Source organism: Terrapene carolina, unplaced genomic scaffold (assembly GCF_002925995.2).
Source record: "Terrapene carolina triunguis isolate 2854851 unplaced genomic scaffold, T_m_triunguis-2.0 Scaffold374, whole genome shotgun sequence".
Taxonomy (NCBI): Eukaryota; Metazoa; Chordata; order Testudines; family Emydidae; genus Terrapene; species Terrapene triunguis.
In genome coordinates, this window is record NW_020664725.1 from 7722476 (window position 1) to 7746018 (window position 23543).

At 50.0% G+C, this 23543-nt stretch overlaps 1 protein-coding gene across 5 annotated transcripts in view; it reads left to right on the forward strand.

The window, feature by feature from the left end:
- NTM (neurotrimin) overlaps positions 1 to 23543 on the forward strand; it is a 684044-nt gene that overhangs the window by 641678 nt on the left and 18823 nt on the right. For all 5 annotated transcript variants that reach the window (XR_002908047.2, XM_024198722.2, XM_024198721.2 and 2 more), the window contains 3 exons: positions 12245 to 12379; positions 15516 to 15636; positions 19582 to 19733. Coding sequence is in view for 4 of the 5 variants with exons in the window: in XM_024198722.2 (XP_024054490.2) it covers positions 12245 to 12379; positions 15516 to 15636; positions 19582 to 19733 (408 nt within the window). In the remaining variant the exon portion in view is untranslated. The remainder of the gene's footprint in view (positions 1 to 12244; positions 12380 to 15515; positions 15637 to 19581; positions 19734 to 23543) is intronic.

A 23543-nucleotide genomic window follows, 5' to 3' on the forward strand; every position in this document is an offset into this window, starting at 1 on the left:
TGAATGGATAAATAGTACTTCTGAAGAGGCCTTTACTCAACTAACAAAATGTCCCCTGACACTCTTGCCCTTACTACATGAGAAACGGTGGAAGATATCTGACCAAACTTCAGAGCTTGCCTTGAGATGCTATAGCATGCCCCAGGCCAGAAGGGGGCTCACTATTTTAGTTAAAGCAAGAATCTTGTGTGCACTTAGCTAATGGATGGGGAATAAGTACTTCTTAACCCCTCAATTTTCTGGCCTGTGTTATATCTTTATTATTATTATTAATATTATTAATAATAATAATAGGTGCCAGCTGTGCCAGTTTTGTGGCTCCCAAGGAGATCAGAGAGCTTAATATTAATTCCTGTAATATTTCAGCTCCTAACTGTGCTCAAGCGGAGCCATCTTTTAAAAGTTAACAAAGTTGATTCAACAAGGAAGAATGGAAGGAGGTGAGGGAGCTCTCAAAGCTTCTACCAGGAACTGGCTATTTCAGATTAACAGACTGTCCTGCCTCCGATGGTACCGGGGAGTGAACTTTGGGAGAGGCAAGTGCTAGTTACGGAAGCTATAACGTGGGTATGCAGAGAACCTCACCTGCATACACTGGCCTGCCAATCAGCCTCACCCTGGACCCCCTCTGTGTATGAAATGAGAGGATGGACTCCATGGTCCATTTAATCCTAGGCCTTTCTGCTGGAATTGCCAGCAAATGTGCCCATTGTGTTGCTGGGTTTTGTGACAGACCTGTGCCCACTAAGAACTGAGTTGAGATACACTAACCCATTTCACACAGCCATCAGATGGGGAGGAGAATGTTTGAACAGCCTCATATCTCTCCTGTGAGCCGGTCCCTCAAGCCCCTTCTCACTAGAAACGTTCACAGAGGTGGTGCTCTAGATCGAAACACAACACACCTGCTTCGCCACTGCATCACTCCAGCTTGTAATGTCGCTGCAATCAAGGGAGTCGCACTGGCATGGTAGTGGAGTAATGCTGCAGCGAAGCAGGCCCGAAGAGTGAAATTTACCCCTCTGCGGCAGCGCCAGCACGAGACCTATGACTTAAGCATCACTTAAGCTGCCAAAACAGGGCTTGAGCGGGATGTAAGCAGTGCATACAGCTGTGCCGGATCTCCACACAGGGGTGATCTTCACCCGAAGACGTACCAGTGCCACCTTTCACGCCAGCCGGCGCCACTCTCCATGTAAATAATTGTCCTTTCCATCTCTAATGGCCCTGTGAGACCCCAGCAGCCACAGTTTACATGAGCATTCTGTTGCTTCTTACTGTCTGTGCTTACAGATTGTGTTTGCTTAACCCCAGCTCTGCTCCCCCGAGTCCAGTCTATTTGTTTCTCCATTCCTGGCAGTCACTAATGAATGAGATTTGTCCAGATATCAGCAAGACTTCCCGTTATAAATAGGCAAAAATGCAGAGGCCACAGAGCAGAGTGCGTTAGCAATTAGTCTCAATCTGCGCTTTTCGCTTTAGACAGATGCAGTGGCTGGTGTTACCCAGCAGGGGATGCTACAGCAAAGGGTCTGCTAAACCCCATTTTATTTGGGAGGGGGGTGGAACATGGGAAATGAATGTTCAGCTTGGAAGTAGAATGTTGATTTATTTTGTACCACGCTCGTTTTAAATGGGCTCAGCTAGTTGCGGGTTTTACAGACTTTGTGGCTTGTGACTTTATTTATTGCTTCTCTGTCCATCGAAACTTGCTCTCCCTTTAAAAACCTGAAAGCCAATGGCAACCTACTGTTCAGAAAGGCCTCCTGTGCTCTTGGGCCTTAAGGGGTTAAAAAAGGGAAACTGATGAACTATTATGGTTTAGGAGGTCACTGTGCTTTTCCATATATAGGGTTTTTTTAAAGTCTATTTACTGCCTAGTTGCAGTGCCAGCACTGAATCACCCATGATATTGTGCAGGGAAGGGGAACTTAAAGTCAAAGCTTAAGTTTTATATATTTAAAAAGATAAATAAAAAGGGGGGGGGACCTAATGGCCTGGATACTCCCTGCTGTGCACTTTGTGTTGTCCTTTACACACAGTGACTGTGTAATGGTGCCAACTCAGAAAGGCGCTGGCTGTTTTGAACTCACTCGGCACAGGTGCCGCTGACTGACGGAGGGGCAGGGCAGAGGGAATGGAACGTGCACAGAAATGATCACGTGATTTTTTTTTCCTCATTCATGAAAAACAGTAGGGGGGGTGGATTGAATTGTTTCTCTGCTGTGTTGGGAACCCAAGCTCAACAGCATGGCGCTAGTCTGCGAGAAACTGACCGTAAACAGTAAGAGAAACTGACCCTTCTAGGTTAATTGTTTTAAGCTGAATAAAGATCAAAGCATCAACAAAAGAACATAGGTGTTGGAAAGCAAATTAGATTTCTCAAACGCCTTAATAATTCCCAGTGTTGTTAATATTATGGGTAACTAATGATAAATAGGTGGATGAGAGGCAGTGTGGTCTAACAGATAGATTTCTGGACTGGGATTCAGGAAACTTGGGATCTCTTCCCGGCTGCACGACCTTGTCTGTGCCTCCGATCCCCCTCCAACCCTTTCTTTCTCTTGTCTGTTTGGATTGTAAGCTTTTTGGGGCATGGACTCTCTCTCAGTTTGTGTATGTACAGCATCTAGCGCAATGGAACCTTGATCTCAGTTAAGCCTCGAGAAGCTACAATAATACTAATTAATTGTAGCTAGATACTTGAACCCGGATCCTGCAGTCTCTGAAAGGGCAAAAGCAAGTGCTGAAATACAGTGAACTGTATCTCAGTATTCTGCTGTATTTCTGGCCCACCTTTGCAGGCTCTAGACATCCAAATTGTTTGGATAAGGATCAGATCTTGTGTGTACCCATCCAAAGTGACGTGGATTCCCATGCCCTTTGTGGTTCACCCCTCTGTAGGTTTATCATCATGCACTTATCTCCGACTTCTGCACTATCAAAGCACAAAAGGAAGGACTTGGGAGCCTTTATCTCTGAACTTTCCCTAGCTTTTGTGGGTGGAAGGCTGACCCTGACCATTAATTTTTAACAAAGTCTGTTGCATGCTAAGGAAGCACACTGGAGCTCACCTATAACAGGCTCAAACCACATGCTAGCACTGTGGTTCCCTGCACTCCAATGGCTAATTCTTTTGGCATGAGATCCAATAAGGTACATGCTCACTAAGCTACTTCCATGCACTCAGAGAAAGGTCTTTTGTTAATTAGAAAGTGGTTCATTATCTTTGCTTTGCAGAAACTGGAGTGAAATTTGCACACGGGAGTATCTGAAGGCCACTGGCTGTGTCCTTACTTTATCAGCAGGCAGCGCTGTGCTACTGAGAAGCCAATTCTAGGTCAGCCATAAAAGGGTGGACCTTTTTTGCAGCACGCATTGCTGCACAACCCGTGGAATATAAAAGTGCAATTTTTGTGTCTCCAAAGGATATTGATTTGGGGGTAACGACTTCACATCTTGCCCTTCAGTTCTGCTAGGTTCTGATGAGCTCAGCAGTTTTAGCCGTAAACCAGTCCGGTGGGGATTCCAGCTTTGGACCTTGGAAGCATATGGATGTTAACAATTCATCACAGTGCTGAGGAGCCTGAGATGACGTAAAGATGCCATGGTTCACCCCCCTTTCTAAGTTCTGGAGTGTGGCCTGAGCGGCAGACAGTGCACTTTAGGGCTGGTTTGTGACTGGCATGTGCATTCACGGAGGGGGGGGGGAGGAGTGAGGGGAGGAAGGCAGGGACAGGGGATGTAGATGGAAATCAAAGGAGTGGCCATGCGTCAATTGCACTGCCTGCAAACCTATGTCACAGAAACACGTGGCTGCAAATTGGCTTTTTAAATCATATTATGGACAGAGGCAACACATAGGGAGGGATAGCTCAGTGGTTTGAGCATTGGCCTGCTGAACCCAGGGTTGTGAGTTCAGTCCTTGAGAGAGCCACTTAGAGATCTGGGGCAAAATCAGTACTTGGTCCTGCTAGTGAAGGCAGGGGGCTGGACTTTGATGACCTCTCAGGGTCCCTTCCATCTCTATGAGATAGGTATATCTCCATATATTATTATATGGGTGTGCCCCTGTCAGTGTCTGCGTGTGTTCATTCTGTGTATATGTGTGTTTGTACATGCGCATAAAGGAGGCAAATCCTGCACCCTCCACCGGGGCAGGGGAAGAGGATGAGGGCCATCTGGCTGTGGAATTGGCATGTTTCTGCTGTACAAGAGGGGAAACATGTTATAGGGATGGGGTTCTTGTATGGGGCAGAGCTCAGCTCTGTGAGTCTCCGTGAGGGGGCCCTTTGGGTAAGGGGTGAGGCTGGAGGATGCACTCACCATGGAGCAGCTATGCTTAGCTGCCACGGAGGAGGATCCCTCTCCACTTAGACTCACAGTTCCCGGTCCCCAGGCGAGTCACAGGTGCTGGAGAGATTGCCACGGGCCATGTTTAGCCACACAGCGAGTGTTCCACAAAATGCACACACGCATGGAAACACGTGAGCTCATCTGCAAACCTGTGCTAATGTGCAGTCTGTGTATACTTGTGTACATGTTTGCATAGTCATCTGTGCAGTGAACACAGGCATATCTTAGAACGTGTGTGTGCATCAGTATCTATGCAGGTGTGTGGGTATATTTTGGTGCCTTATACTATAATGATCGGGGCATGATAAATAGACAGACAGATAGAACGCTGTCAATCTACATGATCATAGTCACTGGTCAGATGCTGCAGTGATGGGTTCTTGTACGGTTGCCTACCGGAGGTGGGCAGCTGTGTGTGTGTGGTGGTGTATTTGAGCATGCAGTGTGCGTATTTTCCGTATTCACACAAGTAACCATGCGTGAGATGTGACCAGCCACCCACCTCGAGCCATAACTTATTGGGACGGCAACCCCCCACATACACCCTCATTAAGGTGCTTCTCTGAGCGGCATCGCCCTGGGCGAGAGGAGAGGCGGGAGAGCTGCAGGACTCGGTGTCCTCTCGTCTCCCCAGATCCAGCAGCCAAGCGCACCGTCTCCCTGGGGGACCTGTGAGCACTCCCCTCACCGGTGGCGCTCAATCCCAGAAACAGCTGTCCGGAGCTAATTTATTTCCTAATGCTGCGGCAATGTTAATTTATAAATTACACTGGTAATTCGAGCTATTATTAATTTCAGATGGTGTAGGGCAAGCCTAATTAAAATATGACACCAATTGCCACACATATGTACCAAGGACTACCGTTTAAAATTAATAGGAATATTAAGTGTGACACTGGTCTCAGAGATGCTTTGCACAGTAATTATAGCAGCCCGGCTGCAGGAGATCTGATAAAGGCGATAGAGAGATTTCAAAGAAATAAATACAAAAATCCCACTCTCTCCCTGGTCAGGGGCTATTAAAAAAAGCCTCTGCTGCTTTTTTTTTCTTCTTTCAAGGTCAAACACACTTTTTCATTGGAAACAGGGCACAGGAATGGCACCGCAGGAAGCATAGCATTAATAACCTGAATGGTTTTTTTAATGCGAGCTACTTATAAACATAGGGTAGGGGTACAGCCAATACCAAGAACCAGCTGGACCACCTGTGCTGCAGTCCCAGCTTGCTGGCTAAGAGCCTTGGGAGAGGTTTGGTACATGGCTGGGAGACCTCCAAGGACCACGGCAGGAAATGGTGGTTGTGATTCAGGAGATGATGCTCTTCGGCCGGCTCTGAGCCAATACAACAGCCTCGTGCCTTAGTGGAAGGGGCTGTGGTTGGTGGTTATCACATGACCAGTGTCATACCCTTCCATCAAGGAGCAGAGCTGACTATTAGCGGCAAATATGGCCTGTGATGGGACACTAGATAGGATGGGATCTGAGTTACTACGGAGAATTCTTTCCTGGGTGCTGGCCGGTGAGTCTTGCCCACATGCTCAGGGTTTAGCTGATCGCCATATTTGGGGTCGGGAAGGAATTTTCCTCCAGGGCAGATTGGCAGAGGCCCTGGGGGGTTTTTCGCCTTCCTCTGCAGCGTGGGGCACGGGTCACTTGCTGGAGGATTCTCTGCACCTTGAAGTCTTTAAACCATGATTTGAGGACTTCAATAGCTCAGACATAGGTTAAGGGTTTGATACAGGAGTGGGTGGGTGAGATTCTGTGGCCTGCGTTGGGCAGGAGGTCAGACTCGACGATCATAATGGTCCCTTCTGACCTTAAAGTCTATGACTCTATGATTCTATTCCTTCCTGGCCCATAAACATGCCGGAGAGCCTGTCTGTGACAGCTGTCAATGCCCAGGTGTCAGGCATGTATTTTTTTGTTTTTGCATGAACAACAGCTCTCTGTCCTCAGAATATGATATTCCATTTCCAGTCCATAATTTGAAAATATGGTTCTGCTCCTCCCGATGCTCAGCTTTTGTCTGTTGGCCACCCTGCTAGTTCGCTCTGTAGTTGGGTGTCCTTTTCCAGAGCCTCTTTGATTTCCATCAGTTTCACTGTTGAAATTGGGAGCTAGTGCAGCATGCTAATGGAGTCGGTGCACTGATCCCCTTCCCCCAACTTGCAGATGCTGGGGGTATATGCCCGGCGCAGGGTGTCAGCCACCACCGGTAGTCACCCTGGACAACATCTGATCTCTGCCTGGTAGTGCTGGAGGTGCATCAACATACACTGCCGTTTCTTTGGAGCACTAGGAAGGAGCTTTGCCATGATTGCCTGTTGGGGTTTCTGATCTGATTGCACTATTACTGGGTGGCCAAACATGTACTATGATGGAATCGCTACACTCCAAATACCTCAGCCAGAAGCTCTTTTTCTATTTGGGTATATCGCTGTGATGGGGTGTATCAGCCCCACATTGGTACAGCAGGGGTTAACCGTTCTCTCTTAGCCGAGGAAGCCACACACCCCCGGCTCTGCTGGGCATGCTCCAGCTGGAAGCAGGCTATAAAAGCCAGCAGAACAGCTCAGTCTGGGCTGGCCGCTGGCAGGGAAGGAGGTGTCGCCAGCTCCTGTGGGAGGACCGCCTGCACTCCAAGATGCAGAGGCCAGCCAGTCGGAGACAGACCCCGACACACCAGCACGGGATGTCGTGGAGAGGGGAGAGACTGGAGAATCCCAGAGAGGGAGGACTCCAGAGACTTGGGTAGGAAGTGACCCAGGGAGGTTTTGTGGGGAAACGGTGACAGAACCAGACCAAGGCTCGGCGTGTTTCGGTCGGACCCCCACCGTGCTGGTGGCGGGAAAACCCACCACCAATAGGGCCCTGGGTCGGGACCCAGTGGAGAGGGCGGGCCTGGATCCCCCTATCCTGCCACTTCCCACCCTGGGGTGGGCTCGCCAGTAGTATTGACTCTGGCCATTGGGCCGCACCGCCCTGACATCAAGGGCTGTGGTATTGATTTTAGCCAATAGGCCGCGTTGCCCTGCTATCAAGGGCCACATCAAGGACTGAGGCCCCTGGGCCGTGCAGTCCTGAGATCCGGGGCTCCCCTTCAAACTTGATCGTGGGGCGGTGACGCACCTCTCCCCTGCCCCCACGGGGGTGATGGGGTGTATCAACCCCGCGACAGGGGCTCTGCCGGCATAAGCGACTGGCTGCTTCTACAAATGAGATACACCCCATCCTTTCTCCGATGCATCATCCTGAAGTCTGAGTGGTTCTCCTGGCTGGTTGTACTTCAGGACAGGGGCATCTGTTATAATTTGTTTCACGGTGTCAAATCCTTGCTGTTGGGAACCTGCCTGGTCCCATTCAGCATCTGCCTTGTGAGCTGATATATGGGTTTGCCTACGGCAGCCAGTGTGGACAGAACTTGGTCAGAAAATGTATCATTCCTATGAAGTGCTGTACCCTTTTCGTAGCCACTAGAGCTGGCATGTCCCTGACTGCCTTCAGCTTTTTGGGATCCGCTTTCAGTCCCTCTGCTGTGAGCAAATGTCCAATATATGTCACCTCATGTTGTCTGAGTTGCATTTTTTCTCAGTTGAGTTTTAAGTTCTTGTCCCTGCATCACTGTAGAAAAGCTTGTCCCATTCAGCTCCTGTATCATTGCTCCCTTCACCTACAATAAGGAGCTCATCTGCGATTACTTTCACCCCAGGCAGTCCTTCCAGCGCTTGGGCGAGTTTTCTCTGCAACACCTCTGGTGCTGGGCTTATGCCCGCCAGCATGCGCGGCCATCTGTGGCAACCAAATGGCATTGCAAACGTTGTCAGCATACCAAGCTCTTATCCAGGCTCATGTGCCAAAACCTGTTCCTCACATCACAGACCACAAAGATTCTGGCTTTGGGAAGTTGTGGGCAGTGAATAGTGGCATCTTTTCAATACTCAGTTGAGTGGCTTTGGGTCTAGGCAGATGCATAATTTGCCTGATAACTTCTTTACCACCATGCTGCTTACCAAGGCTGTACTGGCCTCTACAGGTGCTATGATACCCCTGCTCTGCAGACTTTCAGGCTCCCTGTTTACTGGATTACATAGTGCCATGGTAATTTTCCTTCATGTTAAGCACACCAAATCCACGGCAGGGTCTAGTTCTAGTTGCAGCTTTCTTGCAAGGCAGCTGTTGCCTTTGAAAACATCCCCATGTGCTTTTTAAATTGTCTCCATTGTCCATGGGATTCCCTCTTTTGCATCACAACTGAACCTGATCGGATCCATGGCTTGCATGGCCATATTTCCCAAGAGGGATCTGTGGTGCTTACCTTCTACCACCGCAAAATTGAGCTAGAACCAACTGTTCTGTTTTGGATCAGTTGTTATGAGGTCACATTTTCCTGTGGGCTGCATTGTGCTCTATTTGTACATTATTTGCTTGCATCTGCTGTTTGTAAAGCACATATCTGAGTCCAATTCACCCCAACAAATCATGTAATCATAGAAATGTAGGACAGAATGGGACCTCAATAGGTCATCTAGTTCAGTCCTCTGCACTGAGGCAGGACTATGTATTATCTAGACCATCCTGACCAGGGCCGGCTCTAGGGTTTTTGCTGCCCCAAGCGGCACAAAAAAAAAAGCCGTGATCGCGATCTGCGGCGGCAATTTGGTGGGAGGTCCTTCGCTCCGAGCGGGAGTGAGGGACCATCTGCCGAATTGCCGCCGAATAGCTGGACGTGCCGCCCCTCTCCGGAGTGGCCGCCCCAAGCACCTGCTCGGCAAGCTGGTGCCTGGAGCCGGCCCTGATCCTGACAGGTATTTGTCTAACCTGCTCTTAAAAACGTCTAATGACAGAGATTCCACAACCTCCCTAGGTAATTTGTTCCGGCGCTTAACGACCCTTATAGTTAGGAAGCTTTTCCTCATGTCTAACCTAAATCTCCCTTGCTGCAATTTAAGCCCATTACTTCTTGTCCTTTCCTCAGTGGATAAGGAGAACAATTTATCACCCTCCTCTTTATAACAACTTTTTACATTCTTGAAGACTGTTATCATGGCCTCCCTCCGTCTTCTCTTCTCCAGACTAAACAAACCCAGTTTTTTCAATCTTTCCTCATAGGTCATGTTTTCTAGACCTTTAATCATTTTTGTCGCTCTCCTCTGGACTTTCTCCAATTTGTCCACATTTTTCTCAAAGCATGGACACAGTACTCCAGTTGAGGCCTTATCAGTGCTGAGTGGAATGGAAGAATTACTTCTCGTGTCTTGCTTACAATGCCCCTGCTAATACATCCCAGAATTATGTTTGCTTTTTTTTTTTGGCAACAATATTACATGTTTGGCTCATATTTGGTTTGTGACCCACTATAACCCCCAGATCCTTTTCTGCAGTTCTCCTTCCTAGGCAATGTTTTCCCATTTTGTGTTTGTTCAATTGATTATTCCTTCCTAAGTGGAGTACTTTGCATTTGTCCTTATTGAATTCCATCCTATTTATTTCAGACCATTTCTCCAGTTTGTCAAGCCCTAATTCTAATCCTGTCCTCCAAAATTCTTGCAACCCCTCCCAGCTTGGTATCATCTGCGGACTTTATAAGTGTTCTCTCTATGCCATTATCCAAATCACATATGAAGATATTGAATAGAACTGGACCCAGGACAGATCCTGGTGGGGTCCCACTCGATATCCTTCCAGCTTGTCTGTGAACCATTGATAATTACTCTCTGAGTATGGGTTTCCAATCAGCGTCCCAATGATTTTCCAATCACGTTGCAGGAGGCCCTGCTATCCAGCTGAAATCGCACAGGGAATTTCCCTGTTAACATGGTTGCTTACACAGAGGTCGATATGGGTCCCTTGTTGCCTTCCTATCCCAGTAACCTGAACCTGGTGTGCTCTCGTACTCAAAGAGAGAGTCATGGTGTCACCACCACTGTCTGATGTGCTGTCCCCCTCTTGTACATGGCTGAATTAATCTTTTTGAGAACATCTGCTCTTGGGCACGCTGCTAAAATGGTCCAACTTGCCGTGTTCCTTGGAATGCTGTCTTAGCGCAGGACACTTCTCCTTTGTCTGCTCCTGCTGTCTCCCACAGTGAATGCATCTCATTAAGGGTACAGCATCCTGGCCACCTGCTCTTCTTTGCTGTTGTCTCACTGCATGGACCTCTGGGCACGCTGTGCCTCCTTGGCTTTTCATCCTTTGGCTTGGTCTCTAGTGAAAAACCTGTGTTGCTCCACAGTTTCATTCTGCTTTGGGGAACAATAGCTCTCCAGAGGACTGCTGTGAGGCTTGGGGCAGGGGTGAGTGTCAGAGTACTGCAGACCTCTCTGCCTTGTTCCCCAATAAGGTAAAGTAAAAGTTTTACTTTCCCGCTGTTGTCGTCCCCCTGCATGGCCAGGCCTGTGTACAGCTCAAACTCCTTCTACTGGGTCTGTCGTGGGGCCAGGTTTCTGTCTGCAAAATCCAGGGCTCTGAGAGGCTTCAGCCCAAGCTCTGTGGCCCACGCTGCCAGCTGCTGCTCTGCGGAGAACTCCCAGCTCCCACACTGCCCCCGTGGTTCACTATCAAAGAGGGAAGGTGGGCACAGGTTAAGTAGAAGTGGAACTTATTAAATTCTGGGCACTGCTGTGTCCCTGTGTTGCTTCCAGGCTAACTCCCTGCATTCCTTGTTTTTCTGGTGTCCCAGGAATACCAGTTACTGCAGGGAACATGGGCCTTCTGATTCCAATTCCACTGACCATGATACCCAAGCTGTGGTGCACTTGGCATGCTAGCAGGGACTGTATCAAAACAAAGCCCTCCAGAGAGCACAGCACATACATGAGAGGCTAAATCTTCAACAGAACTCAGCCCATTTGGTACTGTTTGGAGCCCTGAGCTCATTGGAAAATCTGGCCCTGGTTGTTTATAAAGAGACATCAGCCCTTCCCCCTAAATTAGGGGAAAATCAGGCCTGGCATCTTGGGACAAATTCCAACATGGGTGATTGGAATCTTCCTGCCTTCGCTCCCACCACCAGAATCAATTGTGTATGGTGTCAGGCACTTCCTCTTGTAAAGCCGGGAGCCGTTTTGCTGCTAGTGTGAAACAGTTGCTACATTTCACAGCAGAGGGGAGAGCACTTCTGGGCTGGATGAACTGATAACTGAATGTGTTGTGATCCTTCTGGATGGGAAGGTGCTTTCCAGTGGTCAGATCGTATTAGTACCCAGCTGATGGTAAAAGGTCCTGGACAAGGGGAATTTGCTGGCTCAGGGTCCTTCTGACATTGGTGTTTAGTTATGGAGATTCAAGCCTGGCATTTAGACCAAATTGGAATGATCTTTATGGTTTGATGAGGCAGCCTGTTAGCTGAACCAAAGGGATAGCTTCTTATCCACAGCTCCCCCTGTATAGATCCAACATGAAGAATCCCGTGTTCAGTGGGTGCCCGAGTCCTCTCGGAGGGTGAAGTCTTTAGGATCACAGTCCAGGGGCCTTGCTAGAGTGGGAGAGAATCGACCATGTCCGTAGGGCCTGATAAATGAATTTCCCCTCTTGACCCAGAAGGGAATGTTCCCACACTGCAGGCTCCAAACCAATGCTCCCAGGGTGGAAACTGTCTTCTGCATGTGGGACACCATGGGACCCTGCTAAACCTGGCTCTACAATTCCTTATTACTCCGTGGCTGGACTGTAGCACTTGAGTTTCTCTCTTGCGTCAGACAGAGAAAGGGGTGAAGAGGAGGGGTGGGGAGGAGGGGCTCATGTTAAGAGCTGTGTCGGGAAACCCCACTGGCATTGGAGGTAGGTAGAGCGGCTGAAGGGCCCCCCGCCTTTCAACACACGCAACTGTTAACCCAGGTGAGGCGCTGCTCCCTAGCCCATGTTCTCCTTCTCTTTCCGGCCCCTGCAGCTGTGGGTTTCGTGAGCGAAGACGAATACCTGGAGATCACGGGGATCACCCGGGAGCAGTCTGGCGAGTACGAGTGCAGCGCGTCCAATGATGTGGCAGCTCCCGTCGTCCGGAGAGTGAAAGTCACCGTGAACTGTAAGTAACCGCGGGTGCCAGCTCATGGCTGCAGCACAGAGGAGACGCCGGGGGCAGGCGGTGAGCAGAGACAGGGTGGCGGGCAAAGAAAGGAGAGCACCCCCCCCCAATGCGGTGTGGAGGGGAAGAGATCATTGTCCCCTCACACACGGGCCATATCGCTGCCCAAAGAGAAGGGGCATGGGTCGGGGTTTGTGCAGAGGCCGGGGCAGGATGAGTCTGTGCAGAGGACTTGGTGTGGCTGGGGCTCGGAAGGGATGCGGGGGAAGCTGGGTGTGTCTGTTGGGGAGGGCTGTGTGTGTCCTTGCAGGAAAGTGGGGTGTTTGTGCAAGGGGGGGCTGGGCTGGGGGCACCCTTTCAGGAACTGGGGGTATCTGTGCAGGAGGGGAGGGCCGGGCAGGGCTGGGTGTGTCCTTGCAGGGGGCTGGGGGCATACGCAGAGTGGGTTGGGAAGGGGAGCGCTTGTTTTCTTAGCAGATGTAGTTCTGCCCATTCGTTTGGTTTTTCAATTCCTTTTTTCCCCACTCCCCCGCCTCCCTGGCTCTCTGTGTGCATGGGGCTTTTGCAGCCCATGGTGAGATGCTGTGTTGATAACCTCGGGGGAGAAGTGAAGCGGGAAGTGAGCAGCAAGTGGGAATTTAAAAACAAATAATGAGCAGAAATGTTGCTGCTAAGAGAGTGGGTGAAGAAAACTCAGCCCTCCTGGCACCCTACTCCTCTGCATACACACACAGTGCATGCACTCAGACACACACAGGCACAGACACACAGGTGGCATGCACTTCCACATAGATACTGTGGTACACACAGGAGCACCCATGCTCAAAAAGATACACATGGTGCATGCGTTCACACACACATGCTCAAATACCTGTGCGTGCACTCACATTCATGCACAAACGTGCACACACTCACTCATTCACAAACATGTGCATGTGCTCACCCACGTGTACAAACACGTGTGCACATGCTCACACACATGTACAAACATGTGTGCATACACTCGCACATATGCACAAATGTGTGCATGAGCTCAGACTCATGCACAAACGTGTGCATGAGCTCACACACATGCACAGACAAACATATGTGAATGCACTCACCAGTATGGGCACACGCACACACAGGCACACGGGCTCACGCACCCACACACGAAGTCACGTGCAATCACGCCAAAGGAACACAACTGTTAGCAGTGGAGAGAGCCGGAGGCACCAATAAGCATGTGCTGCTGGTGAACTGGGGCAGACAGACAGAAGGGCCCATGCTGGCTAGAGACACAGAACGAGGTTTGGGGTCATTCCCTTCCCATCTGCCTGAGCACTGGGCATGAAGTTCCTTGCGGGCCTGTAAAACAGCACTTGAGTGGCAGGAACTGGGCACCGGCTCGGGGAACAGACCTCCTGTTGGCTAGGGGAGGGCGGCTGGCACAGGGACCTCCTGCCTCTAGCTGATTCATTTGGCTCAGCCCACGAGGTGGGAAAGAAAGAGAGACTTGCGGAGTGAAGGCAGAAAAGAAGGGTTTTCCGAGGCCCTGGGGAGACTGTGACGGGTTGGATCACAGAAATCCCCTTGGGAGCTGCCACCTGATGTGCAAAGACTACCTCTGCCAGGGCCGGCTCTGGCTTTTTTGCCGCCCCAGGCAAAAAAGCCTCCGCCCCCCCCAGCGCGGCAGGGGAGGGCGCGGGGGGGAGGGCGGCCGGAGCCCTGGGAGGAGGGCGGAGTGCCCGGCCGGGGCTCCGCTCTCCCCGGTGGCCAGAGCGCCGGGGGGAGGGCGGCGAGCCCCGGCCGGGGCTCCGCTCTCCCCGGCGGCCGGAGCTGGAGCACTGCGCCGCCCCCCTCCAGGTGCCGCCCCCCTCCAGGTGCCGCCCCAAGCACAAGCTTGGTGGGCTGGTGCCTGGAGCCGGCCCTGACCTCTGCTCCTGTTTTCCCTACCAGCTTAGGACTCCAGCACCCTGTCTTGCTGAGCCAGACACTTTTGTCTGCTCCAACATAGACCCAGGGTCTGAATCACTTGTCCCAGAGCTGCAAGTTTACCTGAAAACAGCTCCCAGAAGTGTGCTTGTCTTTAGCACTCAGATGCCCAACTCCCAATGGGGTTTAAACCCAGATAAATCCGTTTTACCCTGCATAAAGCTTATGCAGAGTAAACTCATAAATTGTTCGCCCTCTAGAACACTGATAGAGAGATATGCACAGTTGTTTGCTCCCCCAGGTATTAATACATACTCTGAGCAAATTACTAAATAAAAAGTGATTTTATTAAATACAGAAAATAGGATTTAAGTGGTTCTAAGTAGTAACAGACAGAACAAAGTAAGTAACCAAGTGAAATAAAATAAAATGCGCAAATCTATGTCTAATCAAACTAAATACAGATAAGTTCCTCACCAGTTCCAGAATGCTCCCTTTTACAGGCTAATCTCCTTTTAGCCTGGGTCCAGCAATCACTCACACTCCCTGTAGTTACTGTCCTTTGTTCCAGTTCCCTTCAAGTATCCTGGGGGGCGTGGAGAGGCTCCTTCCTTAGCCAGCTGAAGACCCCCTGGAGGGGTCTCCCACGGGTTTAAATAGACTCTCTTGTGGGTGGAGACCCCCCCTCCTCCCTCCTATGCAAAGTCCAGCTCCAAGATGGAGTTCCGGAGTCACCTGGGCAAGTCACATGTCCCTGCATGACTCAGTCTTTACAGGCCGAAGCCATTGTCCACATGGTATCTTGCATGTCTCCCAGAAGACTTCTTATGTGGATTGGAGCATTCCAAGATGCATTGTTCCCCAAGTGTTTCCTGATCAGGTACTTAACCCGGCGAATTCCTTCCTAAAGAAGCTGACTAAATGCCTCACAAAGCTTACTTAGAAACCAAGCCAGCATACAGCCCATATTCTTAACCTCAAGTAGAAAATGATATATATGTTCAAATAGGATGAATAGATATAGTAGACCATAACCTTTACGGAGATATATTACATGGCACAGGCAGCACAAAACATATTCCAGTTATGTCATACATACATTTATAAGCACCCCCCCATAAAGCCTTATGGGGTACACTGTCACAGCTTGCGGAGTGAAGGCAGAAAAGAAGGGTTTTCTGAGGCCCTGGGGAGAAACCCGCACGCCCTCATGTCCCCGCAGACCCGCCGTACATCTCGGACGCCAAGAGCACCGGGGTGCCCGTGGGGCAGAAGGGCATTCTTCAGTGCGAAGCCTCCGCCGTCCCCGCCGCAGAATTCCAGTGGTACAAAGATGACAAAAGGTAGGTGAATCCGACAGGGTTTGTGGGTGGAGGGGGACGGAAAGGCCTTGCAGGTGGCATCCGCCCCAGCAGAAAAACTATCTGCCACCATTCCCAGGGGATTTACCTGCATCGTGTCCTGGGCTGGCTGCCCTTTGCACTCCACTCCCCTTGAACAAAGCCAGAGTGGTTAAGCCTGCACTTGAACTGCAGAGCCTGGAAAGAGGGGTCAGCGGCCTGATTTCACCCTGTCCTTGTGACAGCCACGGTCTCACTGCAGGAGAGAGGAGGGGGATGGAGGTGGGGAATAGACCACTCCGTTGTAGTGCTGTTGTAAGAGGCACCAAGATTCTGTTGCAATTCCACACCACCTCCTCCCCCCCCCCACACACACAGCGGCAAAAAGAGCCATAAAACCAGCATGTCAAGGAAGGCGCAGAGAAACCGGCTGGACTGTCCATCCAGTGCATCCAGGTGCTGTGTCCAGGCAGGAGAAACCGTAATTAAATATTGAGCATCCCTCTGTCCCGGGTGTTTTAATTAAATGACGAGGAGAACAGAGGAAGCCAGATTGCCAGACCATTCCCTCTCCCCGAATCTTGTTTAGCCCTTTAAAAAGAGGCTTTTGCAGAGATAGAGAGGCCAGCACTCCTGGGAGCAAAGACCAGCAGCTAATTAGAGATGTGCCCAAGGTGGTGTGTTTAAATCCAGATGCAAACTTGCCCGTAGTTCAGAGACTGGTGGTGTTCAGATCCAGCTGAATCAGCCCTTTATAAACACAGGAGCCAGCAGCTAAAGTCTGATCTGGATTCTGAGCCAGATTTCCCCCCAACTTGGGTAGGGTTGGAATCTGGATTTTTGTATTGGGCCCAACTCTGCACTAATAACCTGATCTGTACAGGTGCTGAGCACGTGCAGCACCCATCCATTCCAACAGGACCTGCAGTTGTTTGACACGTCTTAAAATCAGGCCATGAATTTATACTTAATTCAACTCTCTCTCCAAAATATAGAGTATCTGAACTCCTAGGCTAGTTTTCCTGCCTGGGAATGGATCTTCTGGGCATTTGTTTTCAAAGTGGCCTCAATCTGCACTCTAAATTCGGATACGCTGAATTAGGGTGACCAGACAGCAAGTGTGAAAAATTGTGGCAGGGGTGGGAGGTAATAGGAGCCTATATAAGAAAAAGACTTAAAAATCGGGGCCATCTGGTCACCCTACCCTGAATTCAGATGTGCATGCCCCGTGCTGCATGTGTAAATGGACCTAAAGTGGGCAGCGTGATCCAGTGGTTACAGAAGTGGGCTGAGAGTCAGTTAACCTAGCTTCAGTTCCTGACCGCCAATGTCCCATTGGATGACCGTGGGGCAAACCATTACGCTCTTTGTGCCTCCTTTTCTCCATCTGTGAAATGGGAGCAAAAGTAATTCCCCTCCTTGGTGAAGACTGCATGGCTTCTTGCCTGAAAGTGCCGAGAGTATTATTGGAAGCACAAATCCAGGCTTTGGGGGTATGGGAAAATGCAGAGGCTTTAAGGCTGCAGAGGCTTTAAGACTAAAGATGCTCCCGGTCCAGATCCTTTAAAATGGCAGACAAAATGTAAGGTCCTTATCATAAAGGACCTTATTCCAGTGTTTATATCCTAAACACTGGAATAAATTGCCTAGGGAGGTTGTGGAATCTCCATCTCTGGAGATATTTAAGAGTAGCTTAGATAAATGTCTATCAGGGATGGTCTAGACAGTATTTGGTCCTGCCATGCGGGCAGGGGACTGGACTCGATGACCTCTCGAGGTCCCTTCCAGTCCTAGAATCTATGAATCTATGAATCTATGAATCATGCCAGAATGATGCCCCAATGGGAATTGAAGAAGGACAGTCTGCTGACTAGGGTGCTAGCCTGGGATTTGTGAGTCTCACGTTCGGTTCCCACCGATGCCACTTTTCTGTGGGATCTTGGACAAGTCACTTAACCTCTCAGTGCTTTGCATCCCCTTCTGCGAAATGGGGATAACAGCATTGTCCAACTTCATGGGGGTGTGGTGGAGATAAATACATTAAAACAGCTTGTGTGATGCTCAGATCCTATGATAATCTATCATCTTAAGCTTAGATAGATCTCTCTTTTTGTAGGCCCTACGCCAACTGTGAGGGTTGTTTCATTTGTTTTGTGTGTTAAGCACATCCCAGGAATGGAGAAATGGGTTTAAAATACTAATTGGAAGATATTTTCCCATCAGGCTATGCATTTTTCAGAAGTAGGCCATATTGTGCTGGCCTTTAAACCACTAATATGAATAACATTCATATTCATATTGAAGCCAAGTGCTATTGAGAGTTGTCAGACAAGACCCAAAGCAAACTGGGGTGGTGCTAATGAAGAGTAGACACCCACTGGGAGGAATTAGCTAGTAAAAGAAAAAAGACCATTGTGCCTGAAGAAATAGAGATGCTGGGGAGGAGGGCGAGTGGGTTGTGAAATGCCGAAACAAAAAAATCAATGAATGGCAGACCTGCAAAGGATGTCACACCACACTGCCAGAGGGGGCAGCGCGATCCAGCTGTGACCCATCTCCTCGGCTTGCCCTCTTCCTCTCTGCCCTACACTATGGTTTCCTATAGGTAGGGTGCTTGGAGCTAGGGTTGAGGTTCCTATGGGTAGGATACCTGGAGCTAGGATTGGGGCTCTTATGGGTCTGGTACTTGGAGCTAGGGTTGGGGTTCCTATGGGCCTGGTACTTGGAGCTAGGGTTAGGGTTCCTATACATAGGGCTTTCTGCCACTTCACAATCTTCCCAGAGCCTAGCCAGGCACATACCAGGCTCTGCTAGCCGGAGAAGGGCTCTCTGGAGCGAGCTTTCCTGGTTCCTAGTTTGAATTGAACAACAGGATTAAACTCAGCACTCCTTTGGCAATCAGGGTGGGGCAAATCGATTTGGCTCAAATCAAGGCAAGACTTGAGTTTCCGACCTTTTTCTGGGCCAGGCCTGAACTTTGCTGGAGTTCTGGGGGAGCTGGTGATTGGATGAAAGGCTCCTGTGCCTGACATCTCTCCAATCCCCCTAACTCCAGTCCCACGCAGGGCTCCTTCCTCTACCAGTTGTCCCTCTGGTGGTACCTCAGCAGTGTCCCTTGAGAGCGATGCCAGCTCCTCCCATCTCTGTGAGTCCCCACCAGACCATTTCATCCGCCCCACATGATGTCCCAGGCCTCTTCCTCCCACTACACAATCCTCACTCAGTTTCCTATAGCTCCATCTAACTCTCTCTCTCCTGTCTCCTCTCTGTGAAGGTCTTTGCAGGCACCAGGGAGCTCAGCAGGGGGCCAGTGGACACACTGCCAAGGGTCCCCCCAAAGGCCTGGGGGGATAGATTTTCAGGAGGAAGGGGGTCAGGAGAACTTATTAGGGATGCGTGAAGGAAGCGGGCCATGGAGCAGGAGGTTAGAGCCACCTGTTGAGGTTGTCTGATTTGGAAGGGAACAAGGGGATCATTTTGAAGGTGGAGGGGAGAGGAGGATAAAGCTGGCATGGAGCTGGCAAAGAGTTGCTGTGCCCACATGGTGATCATCACCACCTATGGCGGGAGCTTTGCAAGCCCCAAGACTGTTCTGCCATGGTGGCTGCTCTGAGGCGGTCTGAGTGTGGTCCGGTGGATAAGGCATAAGATGGGATTCGAGACTCCAGTCCCAGCTCTGCCACTGACCTGTTCTGTGACCTAGGGCCATTCATTTCATCTCTCTTTTTCCCCACCTACCCTTTGTCTGTTTAAATATAAGCTCTTCAGGTCAAGGAATGTCTCGCACTATTTGTCCGGTATGGTGGAGCTCTGATCTCAGGTGGGTTCCCTAGGTTTTACTGCAATGCGGATAAGAGCCCGGGGGATAGTTAGCAGCCCCTTGCTCTGACCAGGTCTTTCATTCTGAAGGTGTTACCGTGTCCCTTTCCCCTTCTCCCCTCGCCTCAGGCTGGTAGAAGGACAGAAAGGGATGAAAGTTGAAAGCAAAGCCTTCTTCTCCAGACTGACCTTCTTCAACGTCTCCGAGCAGGACTACGGGAACTACACCTGCGTGGCCTCCAACAAGCTAGGAAATACCAACGTCAGCATCATCCTGTACGGTGAGTAGGGCCGGGTGCTGGGTGGGGAGAAGGAAGTAGGGAGAAGCCGATGCGAGGGGGAGAGGATGGAAGGATGCAAACCCCCAAGGGTTGTTTTTTTCTGGGTGTTGCTGACAGACAGGACTGCCTCATCTCAAAGTGGAGATGTCACCAGATGAGATGCGTATTTCTTATTGATTGTTTCTGCTTTGGTGGGGTTCTGAAGTTGCAAGGGAAAGCTCACGCATGCTCAGCTGTTATTCCCAGGTGCAGTGTGACCAGGAGCAAGGTGGGCTGAGCTACCAGTACAGCCCCTGGGAGATGAGTGGCCTCTTCTCCAGGCAAAAGGAAATCCAGTCTCCATGCTTGTTTCACCCCAGTTTCTTCCACCCATGCCCTTCAGTTCTGACCTGCTGGAATCCATTCCCCCAGAACTTCATCCTCCATGTTTGTTCATTCCTGGGTTTCCCCAAACCCTGCTGTCCCAGTATGCCCGCAGCCCTGACCTGGGAGGGACCTCCTGCACTGAGAGAGGACGTCTTCTCCATCTCCATGCAACCCTGGGTTTGTCCAAACACTGCTTTCTCCCTCCTCGCCTTGAAATCCCCTCCTTGATTCCCTCTCATCCTTTCTCTCTTACCCTATAAACTTCTCAGAATTGACCTAAGAGCTGGCCAGCTGAGAGCCCCTAAATCAGAATAACTGTCACCCTGCAAACAATCTAGGCCTGATTGAAGTTGGACATTAAGATCTGAAAGGGCTTTGTGAGAGTGAGTGAAACCTGTTTTGGCTGAAATAAACCCACCTACCTCATTGCCCCAAACGTCTACTGCATGTTCATAAGAGTTGGATGAAATTTTGTTAGCCCCTCACCCTCATTGTGTCCCCATGTTCATGGCACCTCAATGCTTCAAAAACAGGTCCAGACTAGGGAATACAAAAAAAAAAAAGGCAAAATATCCAGTTTGTGTTGTGTTTTTAGCCTGATCAGAAGGAATCAGGAAGCTTGCAAGAAAGTTTGTCCTTGTGAGATTTCCAGCTTCTCACTACCAGTGACAGAGCATTTGGGTTGTTCTGTTAAGGCTGGAATAAAGCATCCAGGTATCTAGGTGTTTATTCAAACCATGCCGAGTAAGATCCCCACCAGACATCTCAGTCACAATCAGCCCCTTGAGTCGGTGCCTTTTTCTGAACCATGGGATAAAACATGACAGTATTTGCCCTAGAAACAGGCCCAACCCACAAATTCCACATCCAGACTCGGGTTTTGAATATGGCAAGGTCCGAGGGTGCCCTCGGCTAAGCTTTGCTTCGAGGCTTGGTAGCATTGCAAAATTTGGATCCAGATCCGGTTAGGGATTCCAGTCACCCCTGAAGTTTGATATTTACCGAGCTGGGACTTTGAGGCTATCTCTAATTTTCATGGCAATAAACTACAGAAGCACCCTTCAGGTATGCGGCAATCGGCCAGGTGGGGTCATGTGTCTGCAGCTTCACACAGAGCCGTGGAAAGCTACAGTAACCGAACCAGAATCTAGGCGGCACTTGCTTTGTTGCAAACCTGAATCTCAAGACTGTTTTGCTGAGATATATGGAACTTTCAGCCAGCCACAGACACAAACCAGATAGACTTGGGTTGACTCCTGGATATGTGCAGGAGACTTTGTGGTTTGTCTTGTTTTGAGCTTAAACCCTGGCCAGTTTGGTTGAGTTTCCATTTGTGTTTTTGGGTCTGTCAAATCCCAAACTCAAGGGACCCAAACCCAGATCGGATCCAGATTTGAATTTGCGCAAGTCCATGGGAGCGGGATGGAACGACAGAGACATGGCCCAGTTAGGAAGTTCATATCTTGATTTGCTGTGCACGACTCCACAGCATAAATGACTCTGTCATCGTGTGTCAGCTTCCAGGTCACATTTTCTGTTACTGCAGCATAAAAAACAATAGAAAGATGACTTTGCCGGAGGGAGGGAGGGGGAGGGGGAGTTCCGCGCCCTTATCTGGGAACTGTTTTCTCCACATGCCAGAGCTGTGATTAGACTGATGTATCCATCTGACACCGCTCACAGTCGGGGAGGACATAATTGCTCGACACATTTGTCATGCGTCTCCATGCTATGGCAGTCAGTGGTGTCGGAGCCTGTACCGCTGATAAGGAACCGAGTGGGGAGCAAAGCCCTTATCACCCCCTTCCCAGATTCCCCCACACCCAATTCCAGCCCACACCCATAGCCAGCTGTTCTACACCACACCTGCGGCAATACCCACCATTGCATTAACACCTGTATCCCACAGACCACGGGCTGAACCTCATCTCATTATACAGGCTGATTTGTGAACATCACTAAGCTCCACCCCTGCGAATGATGTTGTCGTCTCCTAGTAACTAGCGACAGCTAATAGCAGAGGGAGATTTAAAAAAAATAAAGGGACAGAAATCCAGACAGTGTGAGAGCTGGACAAAATATGTGATGGGCCAAAAGGTGATTTTTGGGTGGCTTCATTGTGGGGCATCTGATTTTCAGAGGTGCCGAGCACTTCCCCTTTGAAAGTCAGCTGCCTAGACGGATCTGAAGCCGAGCGCCCGCAAAACTTGAGGAATGCAAACTTAGACGCCACTGTTGAGCCTGTGGATCTTCCCTCCCACCTCGGCCTCAGGTTACCTATCTATAAAATGGCTGCAGAATGTCAAGCATGTACTGGATGTGCAGGGGGCATCAGCCTGCACTGGAGGGAATGTCTCTGAGGAGCCTGTGGAGCTACTGCTGCGGCCTTCCGTTGTGGTTTCTGCTGGGGTTAGGGCAGCTTTATTTTTCCATGGGGGTTTCAGAGGAGCTCCACCGAACGAATCTGGGAGCAGGAGGTACTGATTCATTGCCTGGAAAGCCTCCCCCCCCTCCCCATATCCCTATTTCAGGCAAGCAACACCCGCTCTTTGTTCATTGACCCCCTTATAGCCCAAGTTTCAGGCACTTTCCACCACCATTACCTCATCCACTTGCAGATTATTCCCACTATGGGGGACCCCTGCCAGCATGCACCCTGCCTCAGCTTTCTCTCAGGCCACCTACCCCCTTAACGCCCACCCCTGGGGTCACCCTGGCCTTTGGGGAACCTTCCAGGGCCCCCTCAGTTTGTGCTGGGCCGCTGTTGAACTGGTCTGAAAGCGTGAGCCAGGCCATGGCGGATTGGTTAACAGTGCTGCAAACCACACTGTTATTGGCCGGGGGGGCCGAAACAATGGAAATGTGCGGAGTCGGCTTTTCCAGTCAATCATGAGTCAGGCTGTGCTGACATGAACAGTGGGGTGGTTGTGAGGTTGGATTTATTGGTGTTGGAAATCATGGGATGAAAAGCAAAGCATTTTAGAGCCTTAAAACCCCTTCTGTGCTGCTCAGCTTCCTGTCCTGCAGGAGGCGTTCCACTGAGTAACACTGAGTTCCTGTAAAAAGACACATCCTACCTGTAGAACAGGTGAGATTGTAACATACTAGGGCCCCAGTCCTGCAGGTGAGTCTGTGTAGGTGCAGGGATTGACCTGCCTGGATAAGTCGGGACCTAGAACTGTATATAACATCCCTGCAGCTATCAAATCTTTGTCATGCTTCACCTCACCATGCACGATCTCTAGTACCTATCGTATAATACAGCCTTGCAAAATTCTGTGTGCCCAGGGGTGGGGACTTTATTCTGATGGGTGAATAACATTGTTAGCTTTTCATTTTCATTGTGGTGGCAAGGACGAGCATGGAGATTTTGTGATTGGGTTGGTACATTTCCAGAGAGGCACTTTGGTCTAGTGGCCAGTGCACTGGACTGGGAGTCAGGAG